General features: G+C 46.5%; 1 protein-coding gene across 1 annotated transcript; it reads right to left on the reverse strand.

The window, feature by feature from the left end:
* Positions 1 to 3,863: 3,863 nt before the first annotated feature.
* On the reverse strand, positions 3,864 to 8,632 carry LOC109924343 (zinc finger protein 229-like). The gene is made up of 2 exons (XM_048619035.1): positions 8,008 to 8,632; positions 3,864 to 7,909 (listed from the first exon to the last, which is right to left on the reverse strand). The coding sequence occupies exon 2, from the start codon at positions 7,813 to 7,815 to the stop codon at positions 6,442 to 6,444; it is 1,374 nt and encodes a 457-aa protein (XP_048474992.1). The 5' UTR covers positions 7,816 to 7,909; positions 8,008 to 8,632; the 3' UTR covers positions 3,864 to 6,441.
* Positions 8,633 to 11,010: the final 2,378 nt, after the last annotated feature.

Genomic DNA, 11,010 nt, shown 5'->3' on the forward strand with positions numbered 1-11,010 from the left:
GGCTCGGGCCGGCGCGAGAAGCCGCTCGGGGAGCTGCCACGCCCCCTTTCTCCAGCGGCTGCTCCTCCAGAGACAGATCGAGCCCCGCCCACTAAAGGCAGCCGCACTGCGCCTGCTCTGGACATTCTCTCCCACTCTTCTGCCCCTTTTTTTTGAGAGGAGCCTGCACTGCGGCTGCGCTGTCCTCCAAGTTATGGTCTGGGGGGAAGGGGAGGCCACTTTGCAATTCAATTTCCTTCCAGCCAAATGAATACGATAATTAATATTTGATTGAAAGAAGGATTAAGGTTTGTCTGGTGGGTGGGGAAATGTGGAACATGTGGAGAGGGGAAGACCATGGAATAATTTGAAAACAGGGATTGGGTTTTTTCTAAAAGATTAAAGCATTGTTAGAATTGGGACTTGGTGGCAATGGGATGGGAGTTTGAAGCAGGGACTGGGGACATGCTTCAGGTTTCCCAATATTTTAATGGAAGAGATTTCTGCTTCTCTGGTACTGGACGACAGATATGGTCGTGCATGACCTGGATGAGAATTTGGACATGATGGTATTCACGTATATCTGCAACCTTGGTCCTTCAAGGGAGAAGGTTGGGGAGATTGATCCAGAACATTGACATCCATAAAATCCTTCTTGCACCTAACTCTTTTCCCCTTACAGAGCCACACAGCACAGAAATAGACCGTACGGTCCAACCAGTCCACGCTGAACATAATCCCAAACTGCCTGCTCCTGGCCCATATCCCTCCAAACCTTTCTTAATTATGTACTTATCCAAATGCCTTTTAAATGTTGTAACTATGTCCATGTCCACTACTTTCTCAGTAAATTCATTTCATACACAAACCACCTCTGTGTCAAAAAAAATTTGCCCCTTATGTCATTTTTAAATGTCTCTCCTCTTGCCTTAAAAATGTGCCCCTTGTCTTGAAAGCCCCCAGCCTAGGGAAAAGACAAATATCATTAATCCTATCTATACCCTTCATGATTTTATAAACTTTGCAACCTCCTCCGCTCCAGTGAAAAAATTCCCAGCCTATCCAGCCTTTCTTCATAACTCAAACCTTCTGTACCTAGGTCCGGATCAAGCGGAAGATTCCCCACACTGAAGGACATTAGTGAACCAGTTGAGGTTTTTATGATAATCCAGCAGCTTTAATGGTCAATTTTCCTGATGCCAGCCCCATAAATAGCCAGATACAATTTCACAATATGGCAACATGAGGAGGTGATGGCCTAGTGGTATCATTGCTGGACTATTAATCCAGAGACCAAGACAAAATTCTAGGGACCCAGGTTCAAATCCTGCCATGGCAGATGGTGGAATTTGAATTCAATAAATATCTGGATTTTAAAAGAATCTAATGACGACTGTCTGAAAAACCCATCTGGTTCACTACTGTCCTTTAGGGAAGGAAACTGCCATCTTTACCTGGTCTGGCCCACACGTGACTCCAGACCCACAGCAATGTGGTTGATTCTTAACTACCCTCTGGGCAATTAGGGATGGGCAATAAATGCTGCCTGGCCAGCAACACTCTCATCCCATGAATGAATAAAGGAAAAGAAAAACAACTTGCCTCTCTGGGTTCTCTTTTCTGTTTTACATACATTTCACTGGTTGTCAGAAATTCAAACCAAACATCGCATTAGGATCTGACAAAGTCATCTCATTTCTGACGACCTGTGGATCATCGGATTTTGAACATGGAAGCAGAAAGCACTATCCACAGCAGAGAGAAGCTGTACCTACGTTCTTTGTGTGGACGTGGCTTTAGTCAATTACCTGGCCTGTCAAGACACAAACACAGTCACAGGGAGGGGAAAGCATGGAAATGTGGAGACTGTGGTAAGGGGTACAGATCATCAATGCAGTCACACTGGGGAGAAGCCATTTACCTGCCCTGAGTGCAGGAAGGGAGTCACTCAGTCAGCTAACCTACTGAAACACCAGCAGGCTCACACCTAAGAGAGACATTTCAAATTCCAGGCCTGTGAGAAGTGCTTTAAAAGCTCCTGAGGACTGTTGCGTCATCAGCGTGCTCACACTGAGACCTTTCAAATGCCTGGACTGCGGGAAATGCTATAAAAGTTCCAGTGAATTGATAACCCATTAATGGGTTTGCATTGACGAGAGACCTTTCAAGTGTTCAGACTGTGGGAAGTGCTGTAGAACCTCCAGCGACCCATTGACCTGTTCACACTGATGACGGACCACTCGAATGCCCTCACTGCAGGATTAGATTCAGGTGGGCATCGAACCTCACAGCGCACTAGCGGATTCACACTTGGTGAGAGGCCGTTCACCCGAGTGCGAGATGGGATTCACTCGGTTAGCCAGCCTGCAGGGACACCAGCGAATTCACTCCACAGAGAGACCCTATAAATGCCCGGGTTGCGGGAGCTGCCACAATACCTCCAGTGAGCTGATGTGCCATCAGTGGGCTTGCACAGAGGAGAAACTGCTCGCGCGCTCTCAGTGCGAGACTGGGTTCAGGTGATTGACTCAGCTCACTGTGCACCAGGGGGTTCATACCATGTAGAGGCTGTTTTCATCTGCTTGGTGTTGTGGGAAGGGGTTCATTCAGTCCTCCCACCTGCTGAAGCAGCAGCGAGTTCATGAGTAACTACAACGCAACCAAGATGGCGGCAGTGTAGAGCACATCTGCTCCAACTGCTTTTCCTTCTCCTTTTCTCACTATTATTTTTCCCCCTTTCCTTCCTTTTTAGTTTCATAGGATCCTTACAGTGTGGAAACAGGCCCTTCACTGACCCTCACTGCATCTCACCCAGACCCATCCCTCTATAATCCACCTAATCTACACATCCCTGAACACTATGGGGCAATTTAGCATGCCCAATCCATCTAACCTGCACATTTTTTGACTGTGGGAGGAAACGGAAGCATGCGGAGGAAATCTGCGCAGACACAGGAGGAGAACGTGCAAACTCCACACAGACAGTTGCCCAAGGGTGGAATCGAATCCGAGTCCCTGGCGCTGTGAGGCAGTGCTAACCACTGAGCCACTGTCCCGCCAGTTTTTTTTTGGCTTTCTCTAATTATCTCAGGCATGGAGGCTGCGGCAGCAACTGCAGCGCCACTGGGACTTTGACTGGTGGCTACGTGACGGCTCATCGCAGTCGGCAGCATCGCGGCTTCTTCGCTGTCTAGAGCAGGACACTGCGGCAAGGCCGTGAGCATGGCGGTCACTCAACATGCATCCAAATGGCTGCAGTGGCAAAAGCTCATGGCATAATAAGGGATATAGATAGAGTTAATGGTAGTTGTCTTTTCCATAAGGTGGGGGATTTCAAGGCTAAGAGGCACATTTTTAAGGTGAGAGGAGACAGATTTGAAAAAGACATGGGGCAATTTTTTTGTTTTACACAAGGGTGTGGTCAGGTGTGGAATGAACATCCAGAGGAAGTGGTGGACGTGGGTTCAATTACAATGTTTAAAAGACATTTGGATAAGTACATGAATAGGAAAAGTTTGGGGGGATATGGACCAGGAGCAGACAGGTGGGACTAGTTTAGTTTGACATTATGTTCGGCATGGACTGGTTGGACCGAAGGGTCTATTTCCATATTGTATAACTCTACGACTATATTCAAACAGATAAATAAGTAAAATTTAACTTTTCGTGAATTATCTATCTTCCTGGCTAGTTACATTGCTAGTTACATAAGTAAAATTTAACTTTTAGTGAATTATCTGTCTTCCTGGCTAGTTACATAAGTAAAATTTAACTTTTAGTGAATTATCTGTCTTCCTGGCTAGTTACATTGGTTATGAATTATGATTGGACAAGGCAGACTCCAGAATAAAGTCCTGCTTGATGGATCACATATTTTTCCTTTTATTTAACTCAGTGGTCATTCACTGAAACATAACCGCACAAGGCTGTAGGTTTTCTTAAACAATAAAACAGAAGTTTATTGTATAAAAAGGAATACAATGAAACAAATCAGATTATCTAAATATGGATCACAGTTCAAAAAATCTTAAAAACATACAGTGAAACAAAGTCTAATCTATTCCCCAAAACCACCACCTCCCAGTGCTTCAGATTCATAGAAATATCTGTTCTGTATCAAATCTTCAAGATCAACTTATCTGTTTCTGTCCACTGAATCACAAATATTCACAAAACTGAAAGCTTAGATTTTGTCAGACTCTAAATAACATGGCAATTTCTCATCAAACACTCCAGGTCTGGAGTAAGTTTTACAAGCAAACCTTCACACCAGCTTAACTGTGCTGTCTGCAAACCGTCCTGTGCTTCTGTATTTGAAAGGAATTATATTTGCTTCTGACCCCTGTCAGGTCTCCTTCAAAACTGACCCAATTTTCTTTTTCCTTCTCTGGATATTTCCAAATTTAAAATCAAATCTGATTTATTTCAAGTTTGAAGCAAACCTATGCCTTTCAATTTTTAACTCCCCCAGTCTTAAACCCTACAGTCTCAACAATTTTCCATTAACACTCCAGGGGGTTTGCTTTGTGACCACTTTCTGAATTAAGTGACTGCCCTGAAAGGACTCTCCCTGATCTCGTTTTTCTCTAAATCCCTCACAAAAACAATGAACAACCAGTCTGAAATCCAAACACAATACAGAAACCACTTGCCTTTTATCAAAACTAACCTACACATTCTTTATTCCAAATACATTGCAACTCTGTTGGAGTTAGAGATTGATGAACTTAACAGACATTTATCATTTTGCAAAGTTGTAGTGTCACAGACATTTTTAAAAGGACTTTTTTTAGACAAGCTTAACCAAGCTTTTTTTTTAATTAACCGTTGATTCACCTAATGACTTCAATTACAATAAATTTCAGTTATAGAGTCATAGAGTTGTACAGTATGGAAACAGACCCTTTGGACCAATTATGAAAGGTATGGATAAGATTAATAGCTGAGGTCTTTTTCTCAGGGTAGGAGAGTCCACCAAAACTAGAGGGCATAGGTTTAAGGTGACAGGGGAAATTGTAAAAGGTACCTAAGGGGCAACTTTTTCCCGCAGAAGGTGTGTGTGTGGATTAAGCTGCCAGAGGAAGTGGTGGAGGCTGGTACAATTGCAACATTTAAATGGCATCTAGATGGGTACATGAATAGGAAAGGTTTAGAGGGATGTGGGCTAAATGCTGGCAAATGGGACTAGATTAATTTAGGATATCTGGTCGGCGTGGATGCATCGGACTGAAGGGTCTGTTTCTGTGCAGGACAACTCTATAGCTCAAACACTCCAACCCCGGCAACCTGTTTTCTGCACCCATTCAAGTTTCACAACATCATTCCTATACCAGGGAGACCAGAATTGAATGCAATATTCCAACAGTGGCCTCACCAATGTGCTGTACAGCCACAACATGATGTCCACTAAAAAATCCTCTGTTGCTAGTTTACTGTCACTGCAACAATATTAATTAAGTGGTTACTCTCAAGAAATAGCTACTTCTAAGGTGGCTTCCTGTGGTCCTTTTCGCTCACTCAGGAAGTTTTATTCCGAGAGTGATTGAATTTTCCCCTCAAAGCCACCATCTAAATCAGCTCCACTCCCATCTCGAGACCTCACACTGTCCTCTGGTACATTGGAACCAGCAATGGTATTTCAACTAAGACCAACAATAACAACAAAACAAAAGCTGGATTTATCAGCCACCCATCTCATTGCTATTTGTGGAATCAGACTCAAACTGGCTGCTGTGAAACAGTCAACCCATTGTTGAAATACAAGTTGTTTACGTGGTAGAGTCGTAAAAATACCCCAAGGGGAGTTTCAATTGGCAAATCCTTTGACAGTGAGCCGCATGGCAAATGGTAACAACTTTGGTTGGAGACAGCATTGGTCAGAGCATTGAGTACAGGAGTTCACCTACCCATGCCCCTCATGATTTTATAAACCTCTACAAGATCACCCCTCAGCCTCCAATGCTCCAGAGAAAGTAGCTCCAGCCTCTCCCCTGGACGCGTACATGAATAGGAAGGGTTTAGAGCGATATGGGCCAAATGCAGGCAAACGGGGCTAGATTAATTCAGGATATGTGGTCGGCACGGACAAGTTGGACCGAAGGGTCTGTTTCCGTGCAGTACAGCTCAAACCCTACAACTCCGACAACATCTTTTCTGCATCCCTTCAAGTTTAACAACATCTTTCCTATAGCAGGGAGACCAGAAGGGAACACAGTATTCCAATAGTGGCCTAACCTACAGCCGCAACATGACCCTCCCAACTACTCGATGCACTGACCAATAAAGGCAAGCGTACGAAATGGTAAAAAAGATCTGTGTACTGAACACGTGGCTGATCAATTTGACTTTTATCCCAAGTATTAACGCCTCGATCTGGGCTGGGGGTTATTAGCAGAAATAGACTCCGATGAAGACCTTTGCATTCCGGTGGCATTAACGGCCACAATTCAGCCCCCAATGCAGTCACTTGTGAACCTGCTGGTGTCGGAACAGATGACCTGACTGTGTGAATCTCCTCCCGCACACGGAGCAGCTAAACGGCCTCTCCCCGGTGTGAACCCGCCGGTGGGTCAGCAGGGTGGATAAGGTCGTGAATTCCTTCCCGCACTCGGAGCAGGCGAACAGCCTCTCCCCGGTGTGGACCCGCCGGTGGGCCAGCAGGTTGGATTTGGTGGCGAACCTTTTCCCGCACACGGAGCAAAGGAACGGCCTCTCCCCGGTGTGGACCCGTCGGTGTTTCAGCAGGTTGGAGTTGGTGGCGAACCCCTTCCCGCACTGGGAGCAGGGGAACGGCCTCTCCCCGGTGTGGACCCGCCGGTGGACCGTGAGATCGGACGACCACTTGAAGCCGAGCCCACAGAGAGAGCACTTGAAAGGTCTCTCCTCGGTGTGAATGCGCTGGTGGCGCATCAGATCCCGGGAACTTTTGAAGCGCTTCCCGCAGGCTGGGCACTCGAAAGGCCTCGCGTCGGTGTGGACGTGCCGATGGGACATCAGATCCCCAGAACTTTTGAAGCGCTGCCCACATTGCGGGCACTCGAAAGGTCTCCGGTTGGTGTGGACCCGCTGGTGCGTCACGAGGTGGCACGACTGAGTGAATCTCTTCCCGCACACGGAGCAGGTGAACGGCCTCTCCCCGGTGTGAACCCGGAGGTGGACAGTGAGCTCAGACGACCACCTGAATCCCTTCCCGCAGTGAGAGCACCGGAACGGCCTCTCCTCGGAGTGAACCCGCTGGTGAGACATCAGCTCGGTGGACGTTATGTGGCCCTTCCCGCAGTCCGGGCATTTGAAAGGTCTCTCCTTGGTGTGGACCCGCTGGTGGGTCAGCAGGGTGGACGAGCGAGTGAATCCCTTCCCGCACACCGAGCAGGGGAACGGCCTCTCCCCAGTGTGAACCCGCTGGTGGATCCTGAGGTCAGACGATCGCCTGAAACCAGCCCCGCAGTGAGAGCACTTGAATGGCTTCTGGTTGGTGTGAACCCCTTGATGGCGCATCAGTTCCCAAGAAATTTTGAAGCACATCCCACAGTCCGGGCACTTAAAAGGTCTCTCGTCGGTGTGTACCCTCTGGTGCGTCAGCAGCGTGGACGACTGAGAGAATCCCTTCCCACACGTGGAGCAGACAAAAGGCCTTTCCTTGCTGTGACCTCGTTGGTGTTTTTCCAGCTCGGACAGGTAGCTAAATACCTCCTGGCCGTCCCCACACTTCCACAGTTTCTCCCCTGCGTGGCTGTGCTTGTGTTTCAAGAGGCTGGACAACCACCTGAAGGCTCGGCCGCACACAGGACACGCGTGTGGTTTCCCTCCGCCATGGCTGGCACTTCTCCCTTCCATGTTCAAAGTCCCAAGATGTGCAGGTCGTGATAAAATTCAGCGACCCAGTCAGATCTTAAAGTGACAGTTTGAGATCCCCACTCTTTCCAAGCCCCTATAAAATTGATTTAAAATAATTGAAAAGACAAATAATGAGAGTGAGCCCGGAAATTAAAATGAAGGCGGCTTGTGGAATTGAGCTGAACGACTCACAATTTGCCGAAACCAGCAAAGGAAAAAGGTTCACGTGAAAGCTGCCAGAGTGTCATAAAAACGTTTCTGGACCCGAAACATTAACCCTGCCTTCTCTTCACGGGCGCTGTTAGATCTGCAGACCTTATCCAGCAATTTCTGTTTCAGATTTACAGCATCTGCAGTTCTTTTATCTTTTTCGTGAAAAAAATCCCAACAGCTTCACTAATTCCCTTTCAGGGACCCAGTTCTGGGTCCAATTGGGCATCCTGGGTGAGCAGCAGAGAGAAAGGTGGGAGAGGGGATTTTCCAACTTTCCAATTCAACCAACGTTTCTCAGTCCAGGAGCCCAGGTGGAACCAGGCATGCGCCCTGCCACCCATTGCCCCCTACAAAGATGGCGACCACGGAGCCTCGCTCCCACGAGGGGGACGGGGGGAGGTGGGGGGGCGCTGCAGCGGGACACGCGGCTGCTGCTCGCTCTGCCGCTAGAACGGGACCGGAAGCGGCTTATTCTGTGTTTGAGGCCTCCACTGCGCGTTCGTAAAACCTCCCCACCCACTCCGCCGCCTCCATTACTTCCCTATAGCCGTCTGTGCTCTCTCCAGGCACGGAGCCGAAATGTGTGAATCCCGGACCCGCAGCACCGAACACCGCGCATGTGCCAAGTGGAACTACATCCTCACGGCGCATGCTCATAATACAGCCCACAATGCGCATGTCAGAACCAAATGACGCCTGCGCAGAAAGGGAGCGTCGTGTGGCTTGGATAAAGTAGGTTCCCTGTCCTAGGGAATGGTGGGTCACTGCACCGCCATGGAATAGCAATATTATTGAATTTAAAAATCAGTTTTAATCAAATTACAATTTCATTAATGGGGACAAGGTATTAAACGATTGATCAAATGATGCAGATATCAAAATTCACATATTTCTTTTCTGGTTCTAAGTATGGGCAGAAAGAGCCCCTTTGGTCCATCTTCATAAATAACCACCTAAGTATTCTAATCCCATAGCCTTGTAAGCCTTGGCGTTGCAAATGCACACCTAAACACTTAGAGACAGAGAACAGACCCTTTAGTCCAACCAGTCCACGCCGAACATAATCCCAAACTAAACTAATCCCACCTGCCTGCGCTTGGCCCATATCCCTCCAAACCTTTATTATTCATGTACTTATCTAAGTGTCTTTTAAACGTCGCAACTGTGCTCGTATCCACCACTTCCTCTGCAAGTTCATTCCACTCACAAAACACTCTCTGTGTAAAAAAATTGTGCCTCATGTCTTTTTCAAATCTCTCTCCTCTCACCTTAAAAATGTGCCCCCTACTCTTGAAATACCACATCCTCGGGAAAGATACCTACCATTAACCCTATCTATAGCCCTCATGATTTTATAAGCCTCTAATAATGTCACCTCTCAAACCTCCTATGTTGCAGTGAAAAAAGTCCCATCCTATCCAGCCTGTCCTTATAACTCAAACCCTGAATTCCCAGCAAAATACTGGTAAATCTTTCTGAACCCTCTCTAGCTTAATAATATCCTTCCTATAACTGGATGACCAGAACTGGACACAGTTCTCCAGAAGAGGCCTGACCAATGTTCTACACAACCTCAACATAACTTGCCAATGAAGGTTTCTGCTTCTGTCCCATTTACAGGCAGTGAGTTCAGATTCCCACCATTCTCTGATTGAAAAGATTTTTCCTCACGTCTCCTCTGAGCCTTCTGCCCTTTACCTCAAATTATGCACCCCATCCCTAATCCCAGTAATTGATATCTCCATCAAAGGGAAACGTCTCTTCCTGTCTGCACTACCTGTGCTCCTCATAATTTTATACATCTCAATCATGTTCCCTCTCAATCTCCTCTGTTCTACGAAAAACAATCCTAGTCTGTCCAATCTCTCCAAAACTAAAGCCCAAGCAACTAGCTGCTAAATCTCCTCTTCTATCACATCCGTCCTATAATGTGGATTTCAGAACTGCATACAGTAAAGATTAACAGCAAATTAACAGCAGAATAAATTTCTAAAGTTAGAAATGAACTTCAATTGAGCCTTAGAAGGCCCTTTCCCATCTATTTAAATCCCATCTTCCAACAGCTTTAACACAATTCTTGATCAAATCTCTTCCACTTTTAACGCTGTAGTTTTGAGGAAATTGAATTATCTGAATGGGCTCTCTCCACAATGTTGTTTTTGTAATACATTCAGGGTATGTGGATGTCGTTGGCGAGACAAGAATTTATTGCTCGTCCCCTAATTGAGGTGATGGTGAGTGCCACTTTGAAATGCTGTAGCCCACAGGGTGTGGTTATGGGGGAAGTGATGGCCAAGTGGTCTTTTCACTGGACTATTAATCCCAAGACCTAATTAACGTTCTGGTAGTACCTGGGTTCAAATCCTGCCATGGAAAATTTGAATTCAACAAAAAATTTGGAATTAAGAGTCTAATGATGACTGTGAATCTGCTGGTGATTACTGGGGGGGAAACCCTATTGGTTTACTGCTGCCCTTTAGGGAAGGAAACTGCAATCCTTACTTGGTCTGGCCTACATGCAATTCCAGACCCCCCTAACAATGTGATTGACTCTTAACTGCCTTCTGGGCAATAAATTTTGGCCTAGACAATGAAGCCCTTCTCCCACACGTGAACAATTTAAAAACAAAATACCCACAGTCCTTTTGGAGAGTGAGTCCCAGGATATTGATGCAGTGACAGTGAAGGAGTGGTGAGCACAGTTTGATGATGGTTCCATTAGTGGCGACGTTTCCCTTGCACAGAAACCTGGTGCTCCTATGCATCTGCTGCCCTTGACTTTCTAGATAATAGAAATTTTGTGTTTATAATGTTCTAGTTAAGGAACAGTGGTGAGTTGTCACAGTGCACTGCGCAGATGGTATACAATGATGGCACTGTGTCTCAATGCAGGAAGCAGCGACGGTTGGACGTGGGTGGGGGTGTGCCCATCAAGCATGTTGCTTCTTCCTGGATGGTGACAGGCATCTTGAGCATTGGAAT

Source organism: Rhincodon typus, chromosome 42 (genome assembly GCF_021869965.1).
Source record: "Rhincodon typus isolate 14 chromosome 42, sRhiTyp1.1, whole genome shotgun sequence".
In the NCBI taxonomy this organism is placed as follows: Eukaryota; Metazoa; Chordata; class Chondrichthyes; order Orectolobiformes; family Rhincodontidae; genus Rhincodon; species Rhincodon typus.

Excerpts from the sequence above, each read along its gene's own strand:
- LOC109924343 (XM_048619035.1), bottom strand. The coding sequence starts at position 7,815 with ATGGAAGGGAGAAGTGCCAGCCATGGCGGAGGGAAACCACACGCGTGT.